Consider the following 27,753-nt stretch of genomic DNA (forward strand, 5'->3'; position numbering starts at 1 on the left):
GGTGTGTTCCCATTTCTGAGACCATCATTTTTAATTTCCGAAATTTTAAAAAAAATCTTTAAAAACATCAAGTTATAAATTTTTTTGTTTTTAAAAGAGGAAAGTGTTGCGGAACTTGATTAAAAAAAAATAATCACAAAACAAATAATAAATAATAATACATCTTAATTAAATAACACTTTTTTTCAACCCCCCCAGAGTTTAAAAAAAAAACAAACACAATCACAATCATAACACTCTTACATCTGTTCTGTTTACCTTTTTTTTTTAAATTGATTATAATTAAATAAATCACATGATTGAAACATCTCATTTTACTTAAATTTCTTTAATTTTATTAAATATTTATTTTAAAATGTTTTATATTTAAAATAGATTATATATATAGATATAGCAAATAGATATATATTTTTTTTTCAAATTATAAATTCAGTGTCAAACAAGAAATAATAGAAAAAGGGGATGAATCAAAATAATCAACATAAAAATATGTTTAATGCTGGATTCCAACAATATTTAAATACAGGCCTATACAGCGATTTGACACTGATAGTTAATCATACGAAAGAGTACCAACTCCATAGAATTATAGTGGGCTACAACTCTGAGTATTTCTCTAATATATTACAAGCGATCAATCAACATGGAACAGAGATTTTTAATCAACCTGCATCACCAGCACTTTCATCTTCATCGTCATCATCATCGTCATCACTCAACAACTCACCGAATGTAGTCTCGGGATCACCTACCCTCTCACTCATTCGAACACTTCCAACATCATCACCAACCGTGCTAGCATCACATTCAAACTCACCATTTCTCATTCTCTCACCACTAACTCCGGGCTCAGTATACTCCGAACACAGCAACGCTAATGGAAAATTTCGTCTAGGTTCAAATAGACTAAAACAACAAAATAATAATAATAATAATAATAATAATAATAGTAACAATAACGCCAATATTAATATAAATATAAATCCATTATCGTTATCTAGTCCAAATATATCCAATACAAATTCCAATGTTTCAGCTTCTTCCTCATGGGTGAAATCCAGTCCTGCTCAAATTCAACAACAACACCAACAGCAGCAACTATTAAATCAACCAAATCAACAAACATCTCAACCAAGTCAATTATCACACTCTATTCAGAATATAAATTCACAAATACATCATGGACTTCAACCACCACGTAGAACTACATCCTTTTCCAGATCAATCTCTATGTTGCTATCATCGGTCAGTTCAAAATCTAAACTTTCACCTCCAAACACTAGCTCTAGTTCACTTATAAACAATCCATCAACATCAACATCACCTTCATCATCATTCATTAATTCTCAAACAAACAACTCTACAAATAATATATCATTGTCTTCCTCGACATCCAATTTAACACCATCTAAATCACAACCTAATCTTTTGATAAATATCAATGAAAATAATAATAATAACAATAGTAATAAACCATTACCACCTACACCAGTACTTCCAGCACATCTATCATCTTCTTCATCTTCATCATCATCTTCTGGTAGAAAAGACTCTAATTCGTCACCTTCATTTGTCGTTTCACTTTCACAAATTAAACAACAATTTAATAATCATCAGCCCAAACCCAATATATCATGGAACACCTCCAGGAATTGTTTAACAATAGAAATAGAGATTAACGATCCAGATAATACGTTTGACAGCATAATAACATATATGTACCGAGGAAAGCTTGATATCAGCGAAAAAAACTGCATCAATATACTTTACTTTGCCAATCATTTCCTGATTCACTCTCTAAAGAAAATGGTTTCCGACTATATAGTAGAGCATATCACCAGCATGAATGTACTAGAGTGGCTTAATAAATCGATTGAATTCAATTTGACAGAGCTGATTCCCAGATGTATATTTGTAATCGCTAGGAATTTCAGTCAGATTCTCGAGGAGCACAAGAACCGTATCAACCAAAACATTACAAGTGGAGAGAATGGAAAGCTAAAGATTCAACTCCCGAAACAACCGTTTTGTAACCTGCCATTCGATTTGTTCCTCCAGATCCTCGATCACCCTTCACTCTCTGTCTTTACAGAGTTTAGTGTGTATCTTGCGATATGTGGCTATATCGATGCAAACCGTGGACACTTGGAGATCAAGCAAATCGAACAACTCTTTATGAAAGTGAGATTCCCGTTCTTGACTTATAATGAGTATCTCCAAGTGATAAGGAATCCTCTGGTTCCACAAGAGTTGCTAACCGATGGACTGATGATTCGACTTGGAAACTTTGAGTGTCCAGGCTCGGAACAACTGAAAAAGCGACTGTCTGAACCAAGATTCATGAAAAGAAAGACACCCGGTAGGATATTCGAATATCTCTATGATTATGACAATCGTGGAGTTCTCTACTTCCTTGGTAGCTATGGACTTCCCGATTGGATCAACCCTGCACTTTATCCATCGGCTGACAATCCACGAGTTAAAGTAACAGCTTCCTCTATTGAAAAGGGATCTCCCGCTGACATTCTAGAGTTGAAACCGACAGAGTGTTGGACAAAAGATGTTCCATCCAGTTGGTTCTCCATCGATCTCGGTGCAAACTATACACTCATACTGAAGTACTATACTCTGAGGCACGGTGGTAACTCGAAGCAAGACTGTCTGAGAAACTGGGTGATACAAGGCTCGGAGGACACCCACGACTGGATCAACATTGCGCGATATCAAAACGAGACTTTTCTCAATGGAAACGGTTTCGTTTCTCACTCGTGGCCGGTACACTCAACAACTCCTTACCGATACTTTAGGATATTGCAGACTGGACATAATAGTACCAGTCACAACTTCCTATCATTGAGTGGCATAGAATTCTACGGTGAATTGATCATTCAACAACACCAACCAATCACAACGATTACGACATCGATATTGTCATCGAACAACAACAACAACAGCAATACAACATCAAATCAATCATCAAATTCATCTCTAACAACAACATCGTCATCATCATCACAAGCATCAACACAACCAACTATAACACCAAGCCAACTTACATTCCAACAACAACAACAACAACAATTTCAACAATTAGTAACTTTACTTCAACAACAACAACAAACTAATCAACAACAACAAAATAATATAACAAATACATCTACAACTACAACTACTACAACAAATATAAATAGAAATCAAATTCAATCAAACAATATAAATACGACTACTTGATAAATAAATTAATTGTTTTATTTTATTTTAGTTTTTTTTTAAAAAGCATTTAATTCTTTTGTTTCTTGTTTGACTTGAAACCTCCTCTACCTCTTCCACCTCTTCCACCTCTGCCTCTACCACCTCTTCCACCTCTTCCACCTCTGGCACTCTTTGCTTGCTTCTTTTCCTTGATCTTTTCAAACTCCTTTTGTTCCTCTTCACCTTCGAGAATAGACAACTCTGGGAGCTTTCCTCCGAGTTCCTTCTTCTCTGTGGTCATTGCTTCGAGTGCACGCTTGGCAGACTCGGCAGTCTTGTATCTGATGCTACCGAAATCGTTCGAGTTATTGAAATCTACGTATTCGACCTCACCGTACTGTGAGAATGTGGCTTTGAGATCTTCACGCATCAAACCAGTACCAATCGATTTGATTGACAAAATAGTACCTGGAGTCAACTCTACTGCTACCTCTTCTTTCTTGGTTTCGGTGGTCTCCTCTTCGTCTCCTTCTTGGGCATCTGTCTTGTCACCGCTGCTCTCGCTCTTACGCTTGTTCTTGTTTGTCTTTTTGAGTGAAAGGTAATGTGCTTCTTGATCCTTCTTTTCCTTGTCGAATTGAAGGAAGGTTTGATAGATCAACTCGACCTCACCAAACTTGGGTGCGTCGGCGATTATCTTGTTGACGATCTCCTCTGATTCCAAATCGACCAAAGCTGAACCCTTGAATGATTTGTCCTTGTTGTTCTTTCTCATACGTACAGAGAGTACCTTTCCGTAGCTTCCAAAGAAATCTTGGATAGTCTCCATTGTGGTGGTGTCCTTTGGCCATCCCTTTGAGTACAAAGTCTTCTTTGCGAGTTCCTCATTGTCCGGCAATGGGTTAAGTCTTTTGACCATCTTTCCATCCTCACTGAGCTGTAAACTGTCGGAATCCTTCAAAGCATCGCTAATCAATTGTAAATCGGTAGTCATTGATTTAATCTTGTTGAAAGTTGCAAGTACTTCAATTCCAACATCTAATCGAATGTTAAATTAATATCGGCATTAATATTAGAGTTTTGATGATGAATCAATCGATTCCACAATGTTTGTTTTATTTTTCTTCTACCTACATCCTTCTGGGTTTTTAGCGGCAGCTTCCTTTAAGAATTTATCGGTTGGGTAGTTTGAATCACTAAAGTAGTATTCGATTTGTTTGGCTACTTTATTTAACAAAGCAGTATCAACTGCTGGTGTAACTGGTGTCTCTGTTGACATTTTTATATTTATATATATGGAAGAAAAAAAAATAGAAAACTTTTTTATTTATGTTCGATTAACAAACAATTATAAATTATATTACTAATTTTAAATTTTAAAAGTAATAATAATATATTTACGGATAAATAAAAAGATAAAAGATGCTGAATAAGAATTCTCAGTTATTGTTTCGATCGTCGTTGCTTGAGAAAAAAAAATTAAAAATAAAAGAAATTTAAAAAAAAATTAAAAAATTAAAAAAAAAAAAAGCCAAAATTGAACATGTGATTTAACGGTTAAAAAAATACGATAAGATATCTTATCTTTGTATTTAACATATTAATCACATAAGGATTTATTTAATTATTTTTAAAACTAAATGATATAAATGATAAACTAAAGAATATATTTTAATATGAGTTTTTTAAAGATTCCTTTTAAGAATCTTAAGAAACTGATTGCCTGTATCATTTGTAATTATTTATTGTATTCTTTTATATAGCAATGACGTATTTAATGGGTTAGGTTAGATTGATTATAGTTTTATTATCACGTGTACTATTAAATAAAAAAATTTGTATATGTATAGTTTTATAAATTATGATATTTGAAATACACATAATAAAGCATCATTATTTGTATTTGAAATCAATGATATTTTTTTAACTTTATTTTATTTATAATATTTTTTTTTATCATTTTTGTTGATAAAAAAAAGAACAAAAATTACTTGCCGACAAATGTCGTCAAGTGGAGTTATGGAAAAGTTTGCAAAAAGCAAAAACAACGGATCCCTTATCGGTCACGCCCTGTTGTATAGTCCATGCGCAAGAATAACTTTTAAAGTGAAGTACTCATTTCTTTTGTAAACATTTAATAGCTGCTGGAATTATGGTTATCTTTGAAAAAAATTCATTCTGTGCATTGAAAAAATTTTATTAATCACAAATATTAGACAAAATATATCTTATATATGTTTCATTTCATAACCATGTTGTTTATTTTCTATAAATAACATTTAAAGACATCATTGATTAATTTTTATCAATGACATTGACTGTGGGGGTTTTTCAAATATATATATTTTTTTTCTTAGGTTGCAGAAGTTTTAGTATACTGGCTTGAGCTGGAAAACAATGTGGAAATGCATTTGTAGAACTGTATCTTCATGTTTTCTTATTACTGAAGTCTAGTGATCTAAATCTGTGTCTGCTTTGACTCCTTCTTTAAATCTATAGATCAGTTTATAATAAAATTTGAGATTAATGGATTGGTGTTTGAAGTGGTGTTTGAAGTGTGTTTGACTAATTACATGAATTGATTTGTGATGTTTTTGATTGTCCATTGATTCTTGATTATTATCTTCTTCTCTTATTCTTTTTTGTTGGATTGTTATTATTGTTATTTATTTGGTTATTTTTTTATGTTGACAATTATTGTCACAATCATCCTCTCTTTCTTTTCTTTTACTACTATAAATCGTGCACGATCCGATATCATGATCATCGTCACCAAAATAATATACAAAGTAATACACAAAATAATACAAATCTATCGATTCAATATCAAACAATGGTTTACTTTGTATATTATTTTGTGTATTATTTTGTCTACTATTTTGTTTATTTTGTGTATTATTTTTTATATTATTTTGTGAATTAGTCTGTTTTGTTTTCTTTGTTCCTCTGTAGCCTCTTCTCCTTTTGTTTGTGCCAGAGAGTGTCAGGTGTAGTTGTAGCTGGTTTTGGTGAAGATTGAGATGAAGTAGAAGCAGCTTGTGTTGGTTGAGATGGTAACTGAGGTGATGAATAATTTGTTGTATTCTTGAAGGTGTGGGTTGTGGAGCTGATCGAGATGTTACATTGTTATAAGTATTTATAATATCGCTCATCTCTTTTGCCTTACCCTTATTTGATTCCTCATCATTGTTGGCAACTTATTCATTTCTATCATGGTGTTTAGATAGGTGGTATGTGCCTTATCTCTAACTGGTTTCCAAGACTATACCTCCTCCTTGGTAGTCGATTCGTAGCCTCTAGAAATTATAGTCTCTTTACCATCTTGACTTTTCATAGAAGAATACTTGTATAGAATGATTTTGTCAACTTCATCATATCTGTTTGTTTGCTTTTTAGTTGAGCTATAGAACTAATTGTTTTTGTTATAATTATTGAACTCTGAATTGCATGCTAATGGTTATATTGTGCAGTATTGAACCTTTATTTACTACTTGTAAATCAAAATTTTTATGAATATCTTTTTCTTTTTTTTTGGTGATAAATATTCAAATAATAATTAAATTATAACTATATTTTAATAGAATGAATTAAGATGTCTGTTTTCTATTGTTTTGATTGCAGAAAAAAAAAAACAAACAAAAAATAGTTAAAAAAAAATATTAAAATTTTGTTTAATCATGAAATATGATTATCATCAGTTTCTATCAAAACAGAAACAATTGTTTATCCTTTAAATCATTATTTAAATATAAGAAAATAATAATGATAATAATGATAAAGTTCAAAAAATATTTACTCAGTCATTATTTCTCATTTATTTATCATGCCCAATTAAACAATAATTCTAACATTTACATTCAGAAAAATAATTTAGATGAACAAGAGCTTATAAGATTAATCATAGGTGTAAAATGTTGAAAAAAATGTTGAAAAAATTGTGAAAAAATCGTGAAAAAATTATCAGGGTGTTAGGCTTAATAGCTAGCCTTTGAGCATGAAAAAATTTTGTCTGCTGTTTGTGATTGAAAAATTTCATTCTGTGCAACAAAAAATTTTATTAAAGATAACCATAATTCCAGCATCTATTAAAGTTTACAAAAGAAAGAGTACTTCACTTTAAAAGTTATTCTTGCGCATGGACTATACAACAGGGCGTGACCGATAAGGGATCCGTTGTTTTTGCTTTTTGCAAACTTTTCCATAACTCCACTTGACGACATTTGTCGGCAAGTAATTTTTGTTCTTTTTTTTATCAACAAAAATGATAAAAAAAAATATTATAAATAAAATAAAGTTAAAAAAATATCATTGATTTCAAATACAAATAATTGTTCTTTGTGATGCTTTATAAGGTGCCAAAACATAGTTTTTAGAATCAAAACATTTTACATGGTTTTTGAATTATACAACTAAAGAGGTTCATTTTCAAACCTTTCAATAGTATCATTTGTTAAAGATCTTATGTAATATCAAGCAAATATAAACCAAAAAGAAGATAACATTTTTGAAACAATATAACTGTGCCTGTTTTCTTATTTTTAGAAATTAATTAATAACTTTAAAAAGATATATTAAGAGAAGTTTTTATACAAATTAAATAATTTAGATTGTAAAAATCAAAGAATTATAACATTGCTGTTGAAAAGGATTTCAATGTTTTCGACATTCTTACAAAAAGTATTTGATTTATTTTTTGCATTAATTAATTTATTAATAATGTTGTGTGCGAAGTGGGGTGTTTTTGGACAAAAAAAAAATCTTAAAAAACAAAAAAATAATTTTTCATGTGCATTTTTTGTATTAATACTATTACTTTATTATAATAAATAATTGAATGATAAACAAATAATTATAGTTTTTCATTTTTTAATTAATTAAATTAATAAAGTCTTAACTAAATAATGTCACATTCAAGTCCAAAGGTTTCATCCAATAATATCTCTTATGGTATCAATACAGTTGGTACCACCAGTGGAAATAATAATAATAATAATAGTAGTGGTAATAGTAATAATGCAATATTGACGAGTAATAACAGTGACGATGAATATACTGGTCTTAGCAAATCAGGTGGCCTAGATAATAGCGGTGGAATAGGAGCGCCCTCCGGAAGATACTCTTCGATCTACGACCAAGACAATACATACTCACATAGCTCTCATCAATCGAATGCACACCACTCTAATCGAACATGTGCATCTTATGCCGATCGTGTTTTATTCTCCAACAAATACTACTATGCCTACATTTTCATGATCATTCTTAATCTAATTCTAATTCTATGGGTATGTTAATATAATAATAATATACCGCTTTTGCTTTACTTGTAATGAATATAGTATTAACATAAAATACAACATACTACTACTACTACTCCGATACTATAGTTAATAATAAATCTAATAAGAAAGAAAACATCGGTACCTTCACATTGGTTGTTTGTAGTTTTAGATATTTCAGTGAATATAGCTTTGTTGGTGGAGATATCGTTGCAGATAACATCGCAAAAGAGTCGTTATTTTAAAGAGTGGTCGAATAGACTGGATCTTTTCGTGTTGGTGCTGTCGATTGCCGGTCTCTTTATGTATTTACTCTCGCATGCATCGATTGCCTTTGACTATGAGGGTATTGTTATCATATTCTTCACGGCAATGCGTTATTGTGTGCAGTTCCTTCGTTTGTTGGCGTTGATCAAGCGACAAAAGATGAGAGCATCCACCTTCAACAGCAGAGTAGATTTTAACGAACTGAAAGAGTCAGACTTGGTTTTCGACGTTGACACTTCGGATTATTTAAACTTGTAAATATTCAATCTATTGATGTCCACCTACTATCCCTGCAAGATAGCACATTCGATAGCGTAATAATAACTCCACTATCAACATCAAAGATTGAAAAATTAGCATAGCACACAGTATAACTTATAAAACTTTCACAACTTATTTACAATCAATAATATTATGTCAATATAATTGATATTATCAATATAGCAGGTATCCATTCACTTCAAAGATATCTTCGTTTTATTTATTTCAAATCAAACATTGTAATAAAAATTGTCTCTTTTTTTTTTCCCAACAATAAGGAGGTAAGGTTTGAAGCCAGTACTTATTTATTTAAACTTTGGCGTCGTAGTTGTGGTTTTAATCTATTTATTTATTTATAAAAACAGTTCTGAAAGTTTGCAGTTTGTAACAATCGTATGAAAGTCGAAACCATCTGCATGCGAAAATGAAATGGCATATGTCGTGCTTAGTCGCACCAGCGAGGAAGTTCCTACATTCTCCATCAAGTTTTCTCTAGAGATACACAATTCAAGTAATTCAAGCTTTCTGCAGGACATAGCAGGACAAAAATAAAGAAAAAAATAATATAAATTGAGAGTTATCAAAACTATCAACTGTCTTATTTCTTTGTAAATTTAAATCAAAAATAAAAATGGTGAAGCTAGGAAATGATATTATTATTAATGTAAAATTAACAAAAAATAAAATAGAATAAATCACAATTCTAGGAACAAGACAATAGACAATCTCAGTACATAGACCCAAAAAATATCTTTTTCTAGAAAAAAAAGTGAGTTGGAAATAGTTTGATTTAAAACTTCTTTTAAACCGATAAATCAATTGTTTAAAGGTGAAGGAGGTCGAAAATACCTAACACTAAGAGAATACTCAGAGAGTCTAGCAGATCATAATGAAGTGGAGAATAAACTTGTCGATCTGTCAAGGAGTACTCATTGTATCGGTTCGATATAGCATTGAAGATTGAACTTACTTGACCTTTGTGATCAGTAATTTGTTAAAACGAATTTAACCAATCTTCTTTTTGTTATTATTTTTAATTTATTTATATTTACCTTAAAAATTGTAAAGTAATAAATGTCAACTAATATTAGAGGAAGTAAAGGTGGTGTTCCTACTACTTCTACATCTGGTAGTGGTGTTTCGACAAATACAACTGCAGCCAATACGAATGCCAGTGTTATTACAAGTAGTACTACTGCTACTACAACTCATCATATAAGCATAAGAGGTACAACCACCCCCAACAAGACAAAGAGTCTAAGAGAGAGTGCAAGCAACATTAATACGAGTACAGATAAAATTGATAATCAACAACAACAGCAACAGCAATAACAACAGCAACCAGATGAACAATCAATACAATCGATTTCAAAATCAACACAACTATCCAAGAAACACATAAGAGATCAATTGGAAAAGAAGAAAAAAGATATAATTTCTGGGGTATTAAACCTATTATGCCTCATTTAGAAGAGAGATTCAACAACTTTTTTAATAATCATTTACCATAGTTAATTGTTCTCTATTCTCAACTTTATGTATGCGTTGTTTGATACAAGTCACATTATAACTTATCTTGTAAGATAAAATTTATTATAGGTAATAATAACAATATTATTAATCATTAGAATAAATTTTATGATTTTATTTCACTTGTATCGTGAATCGCCGATTTGAACTGTTAAATAAAATTATTTGTCAATAATGAATTTAATTTTTATCTATTTCTGTGCAGTGTGGGTAACCTACACTCTTTAAACTATCTATATGATATTAAAGTTAAAATAAGAATAATAATAATAAAATTTTCTGAATATATCAAGTGGTTCAACTATTTTGTGAATTAATTACCTTACATATACAGGTGTACTTTGAAATAAAACGAAAAACCAAAAGAAATGAAAAACTATTTAAAAAGTTTGGAAGGAAGGATATGTATTATATATTCAATTCAATATTAATAAAACAATTAGAAAGTACAAGAATATCTAGAATAAGTAGAAAAAAATGATTTCTTGGTTTACTTTAGTTTTGGTAGTTATTTCAGTTTCTGTATCAAGTGCATCTATGGGATTTTGTGATCCAAATGACTGTGGTGTTGATCAAGTCTGTATGCTTGATAACAATGCAAAGCATTGTATCTTACAGAATGATGTCCATAATTTAGCTGTAACTCAGGTGATGGAAAAGACATGGGTAGAGAATGGTAAAAATTTCACTCTGTATCGTGTGCATATTATCAACTTTGGTGTCAAAACTTTGAAACATATTTCAATTCAAACAGATAGCACTTTAGATCCAAGAGATAATACTTCTATTTGGAATATTGAATTCCATAATGGATTCTTTACACTTCCTTTCTATAGTTTTGGCATTCCAGCTGGTGGTGAATTTATTTTTGGATACATTGACCATGGTGTTAAAGCTCCAAACCTTTACATTCGTTCAATTAATTTTTAATAAAATTATTCTGTAAGAATAAAATAATATTCTATTTATATTATTTTTAAAAATCTTATCATACTATATTTAAAAGGTTGAGTTGCAAAGAACTATCAGAATAAAAAAGAGATTGATAGAGAAGAAAGAGAAAAAAAAATATAAAGTTATTTTATATAATAGAGAATAAATCACCTATTTTAATATGTGGTTGATTCGATAAATATGTTAAATACTTTTAAAGTATCTTTCAAAGATTATGATTCGTGTAAAAATTAATTATTTCTACAAACTACCATCATCTTATATAGATTTTTATTTCTTCATTTATTTGATTTAAAACTTATAAAATATATATACAAAGTAAGCTATATAAATTAAAAATTAAATATTAAATTATAGATAATTTAAAATATAAAAGAATATACATATAGTGGTCATCTGCTTTTAATGGAGCACTATCAAAACTTTCTTGATAGTCTAAATCATTTGTATCACTATATATTTCATCTTTTTTATCAACTATAAACAACAAGGAAGATTAGTTTTTTTATATTCTTAAAAAAAAAATAAAGAACTTTAAATTTAATTAAAATACAATTAAATTGATTGGTGGGATCAACAACCAAAGACTATTCCAAGTACAGAGGAGACGACCACTCCATCCTCATTTATAGTAATTGTTCTATTTATCTAATGAACTATTGTCTTATTTTTGTTATTTTGTTTGAAGTCGGAGTTGATTTTGTTTGGGTTGGATTTGATATGAATAATAAAGTAGTTAATGGAATTGGGTATGTTGTGAATATAGTCAATATTGTTTTGTAAATTTTGATATTGATAATGTCATTGTTGTTGTTGTTATCATTCCAAACTTGATTGAATTGATGGCGATATATTTTTGATGGTATTAAAAGTAACAACAATCATTTCAGTTTTAATAACAGTGTAATTCAACAATAACAGTACAATCAATTCAAGAAAATTATAATCACCAATCCTCCAAGTTTATACAAGTATATTAAATGATCCAGATTTAACAAAATACAAAAATAAAGTTATTGATTCAATTTATCAAAAAGATAAATATTGAATGATTGCAGATGATATATATACTATTAAATATATATATTTTAAAGTTTATTAAATTTTGTCTCTAGCTTTGATTTTTTCAATACCAACTTAAGAATGAGTCTGGTTACCAGCATGATTGTATCTATTTTGAATATAATTGTTGTTATTATTATTATTATACATATTATATTGATTTTGGTTGTTAAAATTCATTTGATTATTGTTATTGTTAAAGTTGTTAAAGTTATTAAAATTATTATTATAGTTATTGCTATTATTGTTGTTATTGTATACACCAAAGTTATTATTATAGTTTTGATTATTGTTGAAATTATTAAAGTTATTATAGTTTTGGTTGTTATTAAAATTATTAAAGTTTTGATTGTTGTTGAAATTCATCTGATTGTTATTATAACTATTAAAGTTATTGTTGAAGTTTTGGTTGAAGTTTTGGTTGTTATTAAAATTATTAAAGTTTTGATTGTTGTAATTCATATTGAACTGTTGTTGGTTACCAGACATTCCATTATTAGCATTGAATTGATAGAGCTGTTGTTGATCAGTTTGATTAGAGATATTTGTTTGTATATTATTATTATTATTAATATTGGTATTGTTGTTGTTTGTATTATTATTGTTATTAATGTTGTTGGTTTGAGTGTTTGTAGTTTGAATATTAGTATTTGGTGTGACAGCTAGAATATCATCCAAAATCGATGAATCAAATCCATTATTCATTCTAGTTTGTTGTTGTTGTTGATCTTGCTGTTGTGAATTATTAGATTGGTCGATATCACTATTAGAGGTACCTGTATTATTCTGAAGTGGAGGTGTGTCAAATGTATAGTCTGGAACTGTGGATTCGTCGTATTCTTCAATGGTGTCTGGCTCCTTTGGTGTATCGGGAATATTGGAGTCCAAGTACACTTCGACCAGTGCATAGTTCTCACGCTCTACCTGTGTGGTCTTCTCAGTGGATTCGTCACCGGGTCTATAGCTTGGAAGTTCATCTTCTATTATCTCGGGTGTGCGCCACTCAACAGTTGTACGCATCTTGCGATTGAAGAGCTTTTCACGCTCGTGTTCTGCTGCTCTGGCCTGCTCGAAATCCTTGCCGTGATATCCCTCTTCCGGAAGCTCAGTGGTGAACTCTTTCACCTGTAGTAGCTTGTCATCGGGTGCCCAACGTACATTGACTCTTCCCTTTGACGACTTACGACGATTTGGATCCGGAATGAACTCCATGTCGTTCTCAGGTGGCAACTCGTCCCAAGCACTGAGAACTTTCGCTTCTGAACTGGTTGCATAACTCATATCTAGAACCGACACTGAACTATTGCTGTTGTTGTTGATAGTGATTGTCTTTTCAGCGCTGTTGTTGTTATTAGCACCAGTCTTATTGCTATTGTTCAGAGTGGAAGCAGCGGCAGCAACCTTTCGAGTTCCTTCAATCTTGAGTGCGGCAGCCGCTGGTTTCTTCTTGGTGGCTACGACAACACTTGGCATTGGAATTGTAGAGGTAGTTGGTTTTGTTGCAGCTTTTACCTTATTCATAAACATATCTTCATAGTCCTTTAGATTCACCTTTGAACTGGAGGTGGACGGACTCGAGTTTGTCTTTGATTTTGCAGCAGCTGTCGGTGGTATCAAACTATTTGACTCATTCTTTGTTTTCTTTAGAACTGTTATAACACATTCAACAGGGATAAAAGTGTTAGCTTTATTCATGGTCGTTAATAATATACCGTTAAAATTTTATTAGACATACCTTTTTCTTTATCATTTGTATCTCTATTTCTCTTCTTTGTATCTTCATCACTGCTTGTCGATGCTTTTGTATCCTTCTTCAATAGATTCAACCAAATTCTTTCCAACTCTGATGCCAACTCCTTAACCTTTTCATTCGAATGCTTTTTGAATCCACGCACAGTCTTACCGATGGTTCCTCCTGCTTGTAAGTGTTCCAAAGTAGCAGGTAATCCAATTAAAGCCTAATTTATAATAATAATAATAACATAGATAGTTTAGTAATTTAAATTGTTATTCAATAAATATATATATATGATCATGATATTTATTACATACCTTCATAATGAATATAATATCTCTTGGAATGGTAATAGTTTCATTGGCATATTTCAAACAGGTATGAAGTTGATTAATTCCACCCTCTTCAAGAAAACGTTTCTTGCAACTATTACTGATTCTGCTTTCGAGTACCTGTAGGAATTCTCTTAGTGCAGCCCATGTCTTGCATGCTTCAAACTCTTGTATGAACAGTGGTACTCTGTCGACAACCGATAGACCACCCTTATCATCTTTCCAAGTGATCTTCTTTCCGGTTGCTGTTGTCGTGGTGGTTGTTGTTGTGGTCGTTGTCGATGTAGATTCCTTTGGTTTCTTTGGATGTATAAATAGATATTGCTCTAGTGTTGGTTTATCTTCATCTCTAATCTCTACCACTGGTTGTACAGGAACAATCGGTTTGATTGGTGGTTTTGGTCTTTCTTTTTCTTTTTCCTTCTCTTTTTCCTTATCATGATGATCTTTTTCATTAGCATTATCCTTTTCTTTCAGTTTTGATTTCGCAATAGGTTTATCCTTCTCTACTTCCTTTGACTTTTTATCATCTTTTTCTTTCTCTTTCTCTTTTTCTTTCTCCTTCTCCTTTTCCTTTTCTTTTTCTTTCTTTTTAGATGCTGGCTGTTTCTTTTCTGGTGTCGACGATGGTGTTAATATAGGTGTAGGTGTTGAACTTGTATTTGATTCATCTAATGATTTTCCTTTTGTTGACTTTGAATCTGGTGATGAAATAGTTGGTGTTGTAGTTGTTGTGATGCTATCATCTACCTGTGTGCTACTATTACTTATACTACTATTAATTTCATTACTATTATTATCACTGCTACTAGTAGAATGATTCAAACTCTCTTCTACACCTAAAATATCATCGGTACTCGCTGATAAAGGAAAAGATGCTTCCACTGTTTTTATATGCTGTTGAAGCTGCTGTAATAAACTACCTTGTTGTTGTTGTAGCTGTTGACCATTGCTATACAATTGTTGTTGTTGCTGAACTTGTTGTTGTGCCTGTTGTTGTGGGTATAGCTGTTGTTGAGATTGTTGTTGTTGTTGAGCTTGTTGTTGTTGCTGAACTTGTTGTTGTATTTGTTGTTGTTGATAACTTAATGAACCTGATGATGAATCAAGTCGAATATGATTTGGAGTTATTGGTTGTGGAGTTGTTGTAATTATTGTTTGAATGTTGTTGTTGTTATATATTAAAAACTGAGATACAGATTGTTGGAATAGTTTGTAAAGACAGACATATTTGTATTGAATCGATTTATATTGGTCGGTAATAGCGTTGGTGGTGATTGTGGTTTGTGGTGGTGGTTGTTGCTGTTGTTGGTACTTTCGATAGAGTTGGTCGAGTATCGAGTTGAGCATGTTCAGTTCGGAGTGCAATCGGTTGGTGACTAGGTGTGTCAGTACATCGTTGTTCTGTGCGAGATAATGGTGATATTGAACATTGATCTTTTCAAATGTCGACAATATAAACTGATTCATCTGATGGATCGTTAGCGATGTATCAATCGTGAAATCTAGCACAATCTGATTCACCAACTTTATCAAATTCATCGTCAGTACATTCGTATTATTGTTATTATTATTACTAGATACTATTATATTACTATTACTATTATCGATTGCTATATTATTATTATTGCTATTACTATTTATAAGACTATTATTATTACTATTATTAACTACTATACTATTATTATTATTATTGTTGCTATTATTATTATTATTATCTATATTACTATTATTATTATTATTATTATTATGATTGTTGTTAGTTATGACACCATTGCTATTGACCTGATAGTTTTGATGTAGTTGTTGTTGATGTTGATGTATTTGATTTTGTAATATTTGTTGCTGATGAATCACTGTTGGTTGTACTTGTTGTGGTTGAACTTGAACTTGTTGTACCTGTGTTTGTGAAGGACTACTGACACTCAAATATCCTAAATTCTCATGCTGCTTTTGCTGAGGAATCACTGTTGGTTGTACTTGTTGTGATTGAACTTGAACTTGCTCCTGTATAGGTGATGTTTGTACTTGCTGTGGAGATATTATTGATTGTGTTATTAATTGTTGTTGCTGCTGTATAGGTGATGTTTGTACTTGTTGTGGTTGAACTTGCACTTGTTGTTGTGGTTGTGGTTGTGGTTGTATATAACTATTCTCAGTGTACATTGACTTTGTCAAAGGACTATGAGCGAGCTGAACTTGTTGTGGAGATGATAACAATGTTTGTTGATGACTATGAAATTGTTGTTGTTGTTGTTGTTGTTGTTGTTGTTGTTGAATCTGTTCAGTATTATTATTATCATTTCCATATGATTTTGTATATGGCTGACTAAGTGTGTGATCGTGATGATTGAGAACGTGATCGTGAATGTGATGATCGTGATCGTGATGATCGTGATGATGATGGTGATGAAAAGAGTGTTGGTCAACAGAGTCAGTCGGGTCTTGATCGTCGCCAAACGGGTATATTGAATTCGAATTCAACAATGAGTTGTTACCAGTGATATCTTCAAACAGTATGCTATTGGAATCGAGAGGATCGGCCACCATCTCGTCGACGCCAACATTGCCACCAACTAAATCAACGCCCATTCCATCGGTGAGATCTCCCGGTAATGAGAGTGGATGGAAGCTGTCCTCCATCATTCAACTACTATCTAATCTAATCTAACTAATATAGATATAATATGTATATATATATATAAATCTTCTGTCTCTCTCTTTTTTTATTACTTTCTTTTCTTTTCTTTTCTATCTATCTAAGTAGAATATGATAATATTCTTAAGATATATCTCAGTGACTCAAGCAACAACAGAGACAGATAGAAAAAAAGATAGAAAACTCTCTAAGATAGTTTAATTAACACTCAATTTGATATTGATTCAGTAGAAATAGCAGTAGCAGTAGCAGCAGCAGTAGCAAGCAATATATTAATGAATGAAAGAATGAAAGTATTATAGGTTTTAATAAATTTGAAAATGAAAACAATAAGAAGAAGAATATTTAACAAAAAAAAACAATATAAAAATAAAGAAGCGGTTTTTAAAACATGTGATTTAAATAGATATATAGATAGAATATAATGATTATTAATATTTAAATATTGATAATTTAGTAATAATTTTTTAAAATTTTAAAAAAATAAAGTATTGATTTGATTGTTATGATTTTATATAGAAAACATAAATAAACAGAAGAACACTAACAACTACTTCTACTACTACTAATACTATCTCTTATGATAATTGTTTCATACATATGATCGTGAATAACCTCCTCACACCCAAACATTATTATTATTTTCAATTTTTTTTATTTTTTATATTTTTAATTTTTTTTATTCCTTTTTTTTTTAATTTAAAAAAAGATTTTTTTATCAAAAACAACCAGATAGATATACATTAATAGTTTGTTTTAAAAAGACACTTTTCATTGATGAGCATATATTTTATTGCGTTATAGCAATATAATTACTAATCAATCATTATTTAAATATTAAAATAATAAAAATATTATAATTTGATACAATCAAAATATTGAATTTTTAAAGTAATTTATTCTTTTTAATTAATTAAAATATAATTTAAAGATATTAACTAAAAATTCTATCTATTTATCTATATATAGTTATAAAAAAATAAAAAGGATTGAAAAAAATAACACCAACAAAAATAACCTTATTTGTATAAATTTTTCAAAAAAAAAAACAAATTTATTGAACAATGGATTAAGTTTCCAGTTCAACACCATAGTGGCATAGATGTTTGATATGAACATTTATCGTTACGATTTATGAAACTGACCATTCAGTTGTTGAAGAGTTTATTCATCTATTTTTGAAAATTTAAAAAAAAATTACAACAACTGTTGGTTCAATTCGGAGTATTCCGGTGTATTTCATGTTTAAGAGTTCACGAATGAAGGGTGTTGTTACTAGAGGTGGTGGCTGCGCTGGTGGTCCACCCAATTAAACCTCTTTATATTATAAATATTTGCTGAATAACAAAAAACACACATCGGAAGATCACATATACACACCAAGCAGCAGCAACAGCAGAAGTAATATAATAAAATAATTAACTTTAAATCTCAAATACACCATTTGAATTGTTCCTTTCTTAATATTAGTATTAATTGTTGTAGTAGGAGTGCTCCATTTTTCATAGTACCATACTAAATAATATTAAAATATACAAATTTTCTAGAACCCAAAGAAAAACAATAGCAAACAATAATAACCAAGAAATCAATATAAATAATAATTATCATATTTTATGAAATCGAATAATTTACCTATCAAATAGAAAGTTTATTGATTAAAAGGAACCAAAACTATTGATTCAAACAACTAAGTCTGATATCAAATATATAAAGTAAGATTTAATTCAAGAATTTTTTTTATTTTATTTTTTGCCTTTGTCATTTCTACATTTTTTGATCGATTTAATTGTGCAAAATCGAAAGTATGTTATGTTTTTTTTTCTTTTAAAATATTAAACAAAAATGTAAATAGAATAAAGATTTTACAGATATGTAAATATAGGTCGATTATCTTTCAATCAAAGATATCCAAAATACGAATCTAATCATTCTAAGTATTCTATTTATATATTCAAGTAAAGTATTATCTATTTATTCTAAGTCAACTTAATATTAAATAGTACATTTTTTAAATAAAATCATTAAATTGATCATTATAATAATTGATCATTTGATGTTTCACTACAATATATATTAATTCATCAAAGATATTCAATTTAAATCATTTCATTAAATCCAATCATAAATTGTATTTATTTGGTTTTATTAGACATGTGATTATTGGTAAAAGGGTAATGGTCAGTATTTGATCAAAATCCTCAAAATTTCTACAAATCATCAATCATTAATAGATTTAAAGTAATATCAGCTCATTTAAGCTTAGCTCAGCTTCCCTTGATTCAATCCAATCTAAACCAATATACATCACAAACAAAATGAGGATTCATAAACTATTGTCATTCATATACACACACACAATCATCATTTCATTAAATAAACCGAATAATATGATTAGTCTTTATTTGTTTTTCATTCTTTTATATCATATTGATATTATGATATTTATTAAATCATCACCTCCTAGAATATGATAACAAAATGATATCATACTATTTATTTGAAATCAAATCAACAACAGTAACAATAACGCAACCAACAATATTTTTTTATCCCCTGCCCCTAATATAAATCTCTCCATTATATGTGATCAATGTTTGTTGTCTTTTAAATCATTTATATTATGATTTATCTTCAACCACCAACCTGCTATTACTTAATATTATTAATAGCAGTATTAGCAGCAGTAGTGTGATAACGAAATAATCAAAATAATTACTTGTGAGCGACTAGAGACGGATATCATTTAGTAATTGTTTTGTTAATATAGGAATACAAAACAACACAAAAAAGCAAACAAATAAATATTGACTTTTCAGCCTCCAACAACTTCTACTTTCCTTCAACCACTGACATTCTCTAATTAATGTCTGTATGTATTTTAATATATTAGGTTAAAGTAATGAATTGTTATATTGCTATTCAACAAAAATAGACATATCATGTACAGTTGTTGGTTGTTACTAACCAAATAAATAGTGTGGTTTCGTGTGTGTTGTGTGTGTGGTGTGGTTTGTTTTTTGTATTTAAAGCACGTGTGGTGTGTTATTGGCGTAACAGTCAACTAAATAAATGTTATCTCAATGTCAACATTGTGCATATATCAACCAAAGATATTTGTTAATTAAAGAGGTGTGTGTGTGACTGACCGAATGAAAACAGTAACAGCAGCATACACCATTAGTATATCTCTTTAATCCTCTTTTTTTTTCTTATTAACACACTAACTCTCTCACCACATATATACACACACATAAAATAGTACTTATTGGTGTTTAACTATTGGGTTATTGTTGGTTGATATTGTTGTTGTTGTTGTTGTTGTCCTTTCCTTTTTGCTTTGCATTTCAATTCTTTTCAATTTAGCTTTGTACTATTTTCTTCAATTCTTTTATTTTCTTTCCTTTTCAATTATTTGTTTACTTTTCTCTCTCATTTTTCAAACCTTATTCACACATCACATCGCTCCACTCCACCTATTACCATTCCATTTGCCAAACCAGAAAACAACTACACTGCTGCTACTACTACTACATATCATCAACATAGAAAGTAACCTATTTATATCTTTTTTTTTTTTCAGTAGTATATTTATTTACTTACTCTGTCAGAACAACACTCCCATCCATCAATCTATTTACTGATATCTATCCTACTAGTACTACAATCATTCACCTAAAAACAACTTGTTTTTAATCAATTTTAGAACATATTAAAACAGAACAGAAAATAACATAAACAGCAAAGTTTAGATATTTATATTTTTAAATAACAAAAACATAGGAAACTAATAATTTCTGATATTTTGAAAAAAAAGAAAAACAAAAAAAAAAAAAAAAAGTAATCTCCTTTCTTTCACATTTTAAAATCATAACAAGTTATTCATATTTAAAAACAGTCATTACTGTAGAAATATCACAATCATAAAAGTCCCAGTATTCACAAGTTTAAAAAGTCATTCTCTCAAATAGTTTTGACCTGAAACACAGTTCTGATTTTGATTTTTATCGATAAATTCAAATATTTCGCACTGTTTCTAAACAATTAATTGTTTGGAATGAAAAATTTTAGAAAAACCATCACTAAAGTGAGCATGTGCCATCATCCCATTAATCATTTTCATCTGCATCCCAAAAAAAAAAACACACACTCAATCAATTTTTACCTTTTTTTTTTTTTTTTCTTCAACAACTGTTGTTGATTGCAAAAGTAAAGTTGATTGGAGGTTAGTCTGTTTATTTACTCACACGCCAAACCAAACAACATCCATACCCTCACCTTTTCAAATGATTTAATATACAACTTGGTTCTCCTTAACCACAACAATCACACACACAAGCAGCAAACAAAGAGATAATAAACTTAACAATAAAATTCGATAAAGAAATCAAGTAACTTCACAATAACTTCAAACAAATACACCAAAAAGCAGATAAACCAACAACACAATCAGCAAAATCAAAACACAACTGAAAAACAAAAAAACTCACCCACTTTTTGTCCTCATTTATCTCTGAGATTTGATTGATGATTGCCATTTGTTGTTTGGTTTGACGAAAAGTCCAAATTAATAATCATAAACCTAACCAACAACATCATCACTTTTGAACCTTGTTTCTACTTATTAGTAACAGAGTGGATTACATTGTACTAGTTTGTTTGGTTATGTAGTTATATTATACAGAGTATAGCACCAACAAACAAGCTACACATTGTTAACAGAGACAGACAATCGCAAGAGCAAGCTTATCAGTTGAAGCTTAAGATTGCAAAAAGTTCATCAGCATAAATCATACCAATCACTCATTAAATTACACCCCACACACCTTGACGCCATCGCCACCTACTATATTTTTGATTAACACCATCATCTCATCAATCAATATTTTCGATAAATGATACCTGCTCACTTTAATAATGTAAGTGATTTTTTTTGTTTTGTTAATTGTTTAATTTATTTATAGTTTTCTTTTTTTTTGTATACAAAATTTTAAATTGAAAACTTTTGATTTATTTCCAAATGTTTTTAATGTTTCGCACAACATTTTCAGTTGGATTCAAATTTTTACTCTATTTTTAATTTTTGTCTGGTGACTTCTTTTGTGTTAATTATATAGTTAGTTAGTTATTTGTGTTGTGTTGTTGTTGTTTTTTTTTTTTTTAAAAAAACAATTAGTTTAAAATATATATTTTTATTTTATTTATTTTTTCAAAAAAAAAAAAAAGTTATTTATGTTACTAATTTATTGTTTATTATTTGATATCATAGTTTACGAACCAACAAACAGGAAATATTTCAAATTCATCTTCTCCTTTATCTACTCCACCAGTTTTCGTATCAGCAGCAACAACAGCAACAGCAGGTTCAAACACAACTTCAGCTTCAACATTAGCAACCAAACAATTGTCTGGTTCCGAACTAATACCTAATCATTCACAATATCATCCACTTCCATATTTTAGTGGTAGTTTACCAAATCTTTATTTAAACGATACATCTTTACTATATTCACATCTACATCCACTCCCAAGCTTGCATTCCAGCCATCCTCATGATACAGCAATAGGCAGTGGTATTCGAATGGAAATGATTCAACAAGCACCTCAATGGTCTGGTGTTCCAAAGATAATGGCTACACATCACCAACAACAGGCAGCTACACACCAACAACAACTGCAGCAACATCAACAGCAGCAACAGCAGATTCACCATATACCACCCGAAATGATGGATCCACACCACCCTTATTTCATACATCACCAACAGCAGGCAGCCGCCGCTGCAGCAGCTTCATTACAGACTCCTGGTAGTATACCTACTTATTCTCTTCCACCACAGACTACCACCAATCCGAATTTTTCACCATATCAATATCCTGCCAATGTTTCATATTGGCTGCCTCCAGGCGCAACACATTTAAATCTACAACAACAACAACAGCAACAGCAGCAGCATCATCAGGCACAGCAACATCATCAACAACAACAGATGCACAGACAACAGCCATTTTCATTACAGGCACACTCTGCAGCTGCATATGCATCCACTCCACCTCCACAACCAACCACTGCAACACCCACCGCTCAACCACTATATCGTATTCCACCAAACCAACATCAAATTAACAAGACAGAGCCGGCTGCATTTGTTGATGAGGCATCAGCTTCATTGTCACCAGCAACCGACGAAGAAAACGATGGTAAAACACATATGCAAAAAATTGTTTCACAGTTCTACAAAACATTGTTTCATTATCACCCAAACACAACAATAATTTCACAGGATTTACCGCTACCACCTTCGTCGTATGCGCCATTTTCAATTGTATATACACCAAATATACCCTCTAAATTTTTACCACCTTCATCTGCCAACACTTCATCGTCGTCGTCTCCAGCAGAGGCTTTCGATACCACTTCATCATCGTCCACCAGCACGCCAAAGACATCATCAGAGACTTCAAAGAAAAAGAATGGCGAAAGCTCCTCAAAGAAAGATTCCTCAAAGAAGGAAAAAGAAAGAGATAAAGAGAAGAAGCAAAAGAAGAAAACATCACCTACCACCAACAGTATGAGTAGTAGTGGAAGTGCAATCATCTCAAACATTGCTTCAACACCAACAACAACAACAATCAGCAACAACGATATTTTACATAGTAACTCTGCTCTAACACCAAAATCGAGATCAGAAATGACGACGACGACAACAACAACAACAACTAAATCGGTAGACTCTTCACCAAACAGTAGTATTCATAGCGAAGCAGCAACATCTATTCACAAAGAATCATCACCACCCAGTTTACTTCCAATCGTTGTACCTCTGTCATCTTTTGCTGCACCTCATAGTAAACTACCTCCAACTGCAGAGGAGACTACCAATCAGACCAATAGCAATAGCAATAATAACAGTCACAAAGAATACCTTTCGTCATACAGTAACTTACCATCGATCCAAATCAAACCAACACAAGAGCAATACAGTCAGAACGTATCGATACCATTTATACAACCGCCACCCAATATCAAGGTGCCAGAGTATACAATTACACCGATTATCGACAGTGTCGACGACAAACAAAACAAAAGTGGACTTGGATCTTTCGATTACTTTGATCCTTGGGTGGACAGAAAGAACAGTAATCCCTACTCAATGATGTACTTCTCAGAGCCAAGAAAGAACAGTATTGGAGGCATGTATGGTCAGGAACGTAAGAACAGCTTCCTCTTCACCGCCGATCGTAAAAACAGTGGATCACTGCTGAGCGGCATCGATATCGGTCCACCACTAGTCGATAATTCTTTGCCACTGCTTCACCCATACTATTCAAATAGCAGGCGATCCTCCATGGAAATCAAACCTCTGGCTGCAGTACTGCCTACGGACCTAGTTGATTTGAACTTTATTGGTAGAAAACGATCACTCTCACAAGATGATATCCATTTCGACGATCCACCCAACACCAAACTGAAACTAGAGTCATCCGTTGCAACATAAAATAATATAATATTTCTTAAACATGTTTGCGATAGTATATATTTATTAAATAATTACTAGAATGTAAAAAATCAAAAAAACCAAACAAACAAACAAACCTGATAACTAAACAATTTATTATTATTAAATCACATCACACTGAATTGTGTTGTACATTTTTCTATGAAAAGTAAAAAGTTGTTTTGTTTTTTATTCAATACAAATATATATAGTTTATTTTATTTTATTAATTTAATAAAGTTCGGTATAAACACCATCTGGACGTTTTTTGAAACAATTCAATTTTAATCCAGCCTTTGGTTCGACAATGGGACGGATGGTGAGTTTCGGTGCGATGACAACTGCCTCGTGAACCTTGACAAAGAAATGATCTCCACCAAGATCTCTGTAGACTCCAGAGAGTTTGAGTAACTCCACCACATTTGGTCTTACATCGGCAAAACACATGGGAATCTTCAGGTCGACCAACTCACGAATCAATTCCTTGAGGTACTTGACACCGGTGGAATCGATGTTGGTCACCGACGAACAATCTAAAACAATCGCTGAAACGTTGGCATTCTTTGTATCGTCTTCGTTCTTATAGATCTTCTTGAGCTGCTTACGTAGATAGTATGAATTACAAAAGATGATCGGTGCATCGAAACGGAAGACAACGACATTGTTCTCGGTGATCGCCTCTGGGTAGAGGTCAATGTCGTTGTAGGTTGTGGTACCTGGGATACGACCAACGATATAACAGTTGGGACGTGAACTCTGGTAAATGACCAACACCAACGAGAGAATAACTGAAACTGCAATTCCTGGTTGGACTCCCAACACTATAGTTGTCCAGAAAGCAACGAGAAGCAACAACATGTCGATTTTGTTGATTCTCCAGAGATTCTGTACCTCTTCCAAATCGATGAGTTGACTGACTGCGAAAATAACAATTGCTGCCAACACTACCTTCGGGAGGTAGTAGAATACTGGTGTCAAGAACAACAGGGTGAGACCGACGACCACAACGGAAACGATGGTTGTCAATTGTGTTTTGGCACCGGATGACATATGCAACGAGGTTCTACCGAATGCACCTGCACAAGGGTAACCTTGGAACACCCAACTGAATAGATTTGCCATACCGAGAGCAGTCAACTCATTACCCATACTGATATCATATTTACATTTGTTGGCGGCGGCCTTTGCTGCACTGACAGTCTCGATCAAACCAATCACCGGAATGACAAGCGCTTCCTTATAGAGTGAAAGTGCTACGTCGAAACTAATCGATTGCCAAGAACCAAATGGGAATGGAAGAGATGAAGGAATCTCTTTTACAAGTGCCAATCCTCTACCTTCAAAGTCGGCAAAGAAGGAGATGATCAAACCTAGCACTACAAGAATGAGTGGTGCGGGAACTGGAATCGTTGTTTTAGGTATCGTCTTAAAGTAATTCTTAAATACGTAGAGTAGCGTGAAACAACCTATTGCCATGACCACGGCAATCCACTGTGTTTCGGGCAGACCTTTAGCAATCTCATAGAAATACTTCCAGGCATACGGCTGATTATCACCTTTAATGCCAAATAGGGAATTCGCCTGACTGAGAATAATGATGATGGCTGCAGCCGATGTGAAACCACTGAGAACTGGACGTGACAAAAAGTTGATAAGATAACCGAGCTGTAGGAATCCCATGAGCAGATAGTTGACACCGACCATCAGTGCAAGCAAATTGGCATAGGAAATGTATTGATCGTTATCCTTTGGTTCTTGACCCTGGACGGCAGCACCAACCATAATCGACATGAGAGCGAGTGGTCCTACTGCAAGATGTCTAGACGATCCAAACAAACAGTAGATCGCCGCCGGAATGAATGCGGTGTACAATCCTTGGATGGGTGGGAGACCGGCCAAGAAAGCATAGGCCATAGACTGTGGAATGATCATAGTACCCGAGGAAATACCAACACTAATATCGTTTTGAAGATACTCTTTCTTGTAGGTAGTGATCAAGTCGATCAAAGTGAACTTTCTACGAAGGAATTTCTTTACGATCAGACCTTTAGTTTTCAAAAACTTTGTCATCTTTTGAGCGGCATATTTTAAACGATCAGATATATTTCTAGATTTTGGTTTTGGTAGGTCTGGTGATGAACTTGGTGCATCGAAATCATATTTCTCCTTATGTCTAATAGTAACTTTTGGTGTAATCTTTGTTTCTTTAATCTTTCTATCGGAATCTAAAGAAAATTTTTATATAACCGGTTAGTTAATTACTTTGATAATAAATTAATTGATTGATAGATGATACTAACCATATAATACTTGATATGACATTCTTAAATATTTAAAGATTTCATAACCCTCAAAGCCGGCATACTTTACAAACTTCTCTTCTATCTCATGAGCCCAAGTTTGGTACAAATTGGACTTTATTTCCTCCATATCCTCACCATTGCTCTTTTCATATAATCTTGTATAGAATTCAGTGTTGTGTTCCTCCCATTCTTTTCTTTGCTCTGGTGTTCTATGTTCAACCAAATCCAATGCCTTTGAAATGTATCCAGTTGCTAATAATATTTAATAAATTGTTAGATGGTTTTAAAAATGAAACATTTTTTGTTTTTTTTTTTTTTTACCTTTTTCAACAATTTCTAAATATCTAGTGTATTGTGGTGTATGTGAAATGCCTTCATTTAAGTTTGGTGATACTAGAGGTGAGGTCATTCCATAGTTTCTATCTTCAAAGACAATTGTCTCTGGAGAGATGACTCCATCTTTGTTGCTGATTAAATCATTTGACTCTAAATTTGATCTTGAAAAATCATCCGAGGAAATCAATATGGAATCGTTTGTATCTGTTGATTGACCATTGCCTTTATTATCATCACTATTACTATTATTGTTATTTTGGAAAGGAGGACCTCCCATTATATTTACTAATACTAAAAATATATAAATACAAACTACAAACTAAACAACCTAAACTAAACTAAATT

General features: G+C 31.6%; 10 protein-coding genes across 10 annotated transcripts; 5 read left to right on the forward strand and 5 right to left on the reverse strand.

Annotated features, from left to right (window-relative positions):
• Window positions 1-489: 489 nt before the first annotated feature.
• PPL_07951 (uncharacterized protein) lies at window positions 490-3,231 on the forward strand (the record flags this gene model as incomplete). The annotated part of the gene is made up of 2 exons (XM_020578784.1): window positions 490-2,484; window positions 2,818-3,231. 2 exons carry the CDS (start codon window positions 490-492, stop codon window positions 3,229-3,231), a joined length of 2,409 nt encoding a protein of 802 aa, XP_020431248.1.
• A 49-nt stretch (window positions 3,232-3,280) lies between these two features.
• PPL_07952 (Lupus La protein) lies at window positions 3,281-4,471 on the reverse strand (the record flags this gene model as incomplete). Its single annotated transcript, XM_020578785.1, has 2 exons — window positions 3,281-4,230; window positions 4,327-4,471. The coding sequence occupies 2 exons, from the start codon at window positions 4,469-4,471 to the stop codon at window positions 3,281-3,283; spliced, it is 1,095 nt and encodes a 364-aa protein (XP_020431249.1).
• Window positions 4,472-6,111: 1,640 nt separating this feature from the next.
• Window positions 6,112-6,996, reverse strand: PPL_07953 (uncharacterized protein; the record flags this gene model as incomplete). Its single annotated transcript, XM_020578786.1, has 3 exons — window positions 6,112-6,249; window positions 6,461-6,593; window positions 6,989-6,996. The coding sequence occupies 3 exons, from the start codon at window positions 6,994-6,996 to the stop codon at window positions 6,112-6,114; spliced, it is 279 nt and encodes a 92-aa protein (XP_020431250.1).
• A 281-nt stretch (window positions 6,997-7,277) lies between these two features.
• On the reverse strand, window positions 7,278-7,412 carry PPL_07954 (uncharacterized protein; the record flags this gene model as incomplete). Its single annotated transcript, XM_020578787.1, has 1 exon — window positions 7,278-7,412. One exon carries the CDS (start codon window positions 7,410-7,412, stop codon window positions 7,278-7,280), a length of 135 nt encoding a protein of 44 aa, XP_020431251.1.
• A 681-nt stretch (window positions 7,413-8,093) lies between these two features.
• PPL_07955 (uncharacterized protein) lies at window positions 8,094-9,168 on the forward strand (the record flags this gene model as incomplete). Its single annotated transcript, XM_020578788.1, has 3 exons — window positions 8,094-8,477; window positions 8,604-8,992; window positions 9,096-9,168. The coding sequence occupies 3 exons, from the start codon at window positions 8,094-8,096 to the stop codon at window positions 9,166-9,168; spliced, it is 846 nt and encodes a 281-aa protein (XP_020431252.1).
• Window positions 9,169-10,073: 905 nt separating this feature from the next.
• PPL_07956 (uncharacterized protein) lies at window positions 10,074-10,331 on the forward strand (the record flags this gene model as incomplete). Its single annotated transcript, XM_020578789.1, has 1 exon — window positions 10,074-10,331. The coding sequence occupies one exon, from the start codon at window positions 10,074-10,076 to the stop codon at window positions 10,329-10,331; it is 258 nt and encodes an 85-aa protein (XP_020431253.1).
• A 675-nt stretch (window positions 10,332-11,006) lies between these two features.
• On the forward strand, window positions 11,007-11,459 carry PPL_07957 (carbohydrate-binding domain-containing protein; the record flags this gene model as incomplete). The annotated part of the gene is made up of 1 exon (XM_020578790.1): window positions 11,007-11,459. The coding sequence occupies one exon, from the start codon at window positions 11,007-11,009 to the stop codon at window positions 11,457-11,459; it is 453 nt and encodes a 150-aa protein (XP_020431254.1).
• Window positions 11,460-11,781: 322 nt separating this feature from the next.
• PPL_07958 (uncharacterized protein) lies at window positions 11,782-17,204 on the reverse strand (the record flags this gene model as incomplete). The annotated part of the gene is made up of 6 exons (XM_020578791.1): window positions 11,782-11,806; window positions 11,867-11,960; window positions 12,641-14,194; window positions 14,281-14,503; window positions 14,598-15,926; window positions 16,197-17,204. The coding sequence occupies 6 exons, from the start codon at window positions 17,202-17,204 to the stop codon at window positions 11,782-11,784; spliced, it is 4,233 nt and encodes a 1,410-aa protein (XP_020431255.1).
• A 4,962-nt stretch (window positions 17,205-22,166) lies between these two features.
• PPL_07959 (uncharacterized protein) lies at window positions 22,167-24,769 on the forward strand (the record flags this gene model as incomplete). Its single annotated transcript, XM_020578792.1, has 2 exons — window positions 22,167-22,190; window positions 22,541-24,769. The coding sequence occupies 2 exons, from the start codon at window positions 22,167-22,169 to the stop codon at window positions 24,767-24,769; spliced, it is 2,253 nt and encodes a 750-aa protein (XP_020431256.1).
• Window positions 24,770-25,000: 231 nt separating this feature from the next.
• On the reverse strand, window positions 25,001-27,685 carry PPL_07960 (SulP family inorganic anion transporter; the record flags this gene model as incomplete). The annotated part of the gene is made up of 3 exons (XM_020578793.1): window positions 25,001-26,994; window positions 27,070-27,324; window positions 27,394-27,685. 3 exons carry the CDS (start codon window positions 27,683-27,685, stop codon window positions 25,001-25,003), a joined length of 2,541 nt encoding a protein of 846 aa, XP_020431257.1.
• Window positions 27,686-27,753: the final 68 nt, after the last annotated feature.

Source organism: Heterostelium album, assembly GCF_000004825.1.
Source record: "Heterostelium album PN500 unplaced genomic scaffold PPL_scaffold8, whole genome shotgun sequence".
Lineage (NCBI taxonomy): Eukaryota > Evosea > Eumycetozoa > Acytosteliales > Acytosteliaceae > Heterostelium > Heterostelium album.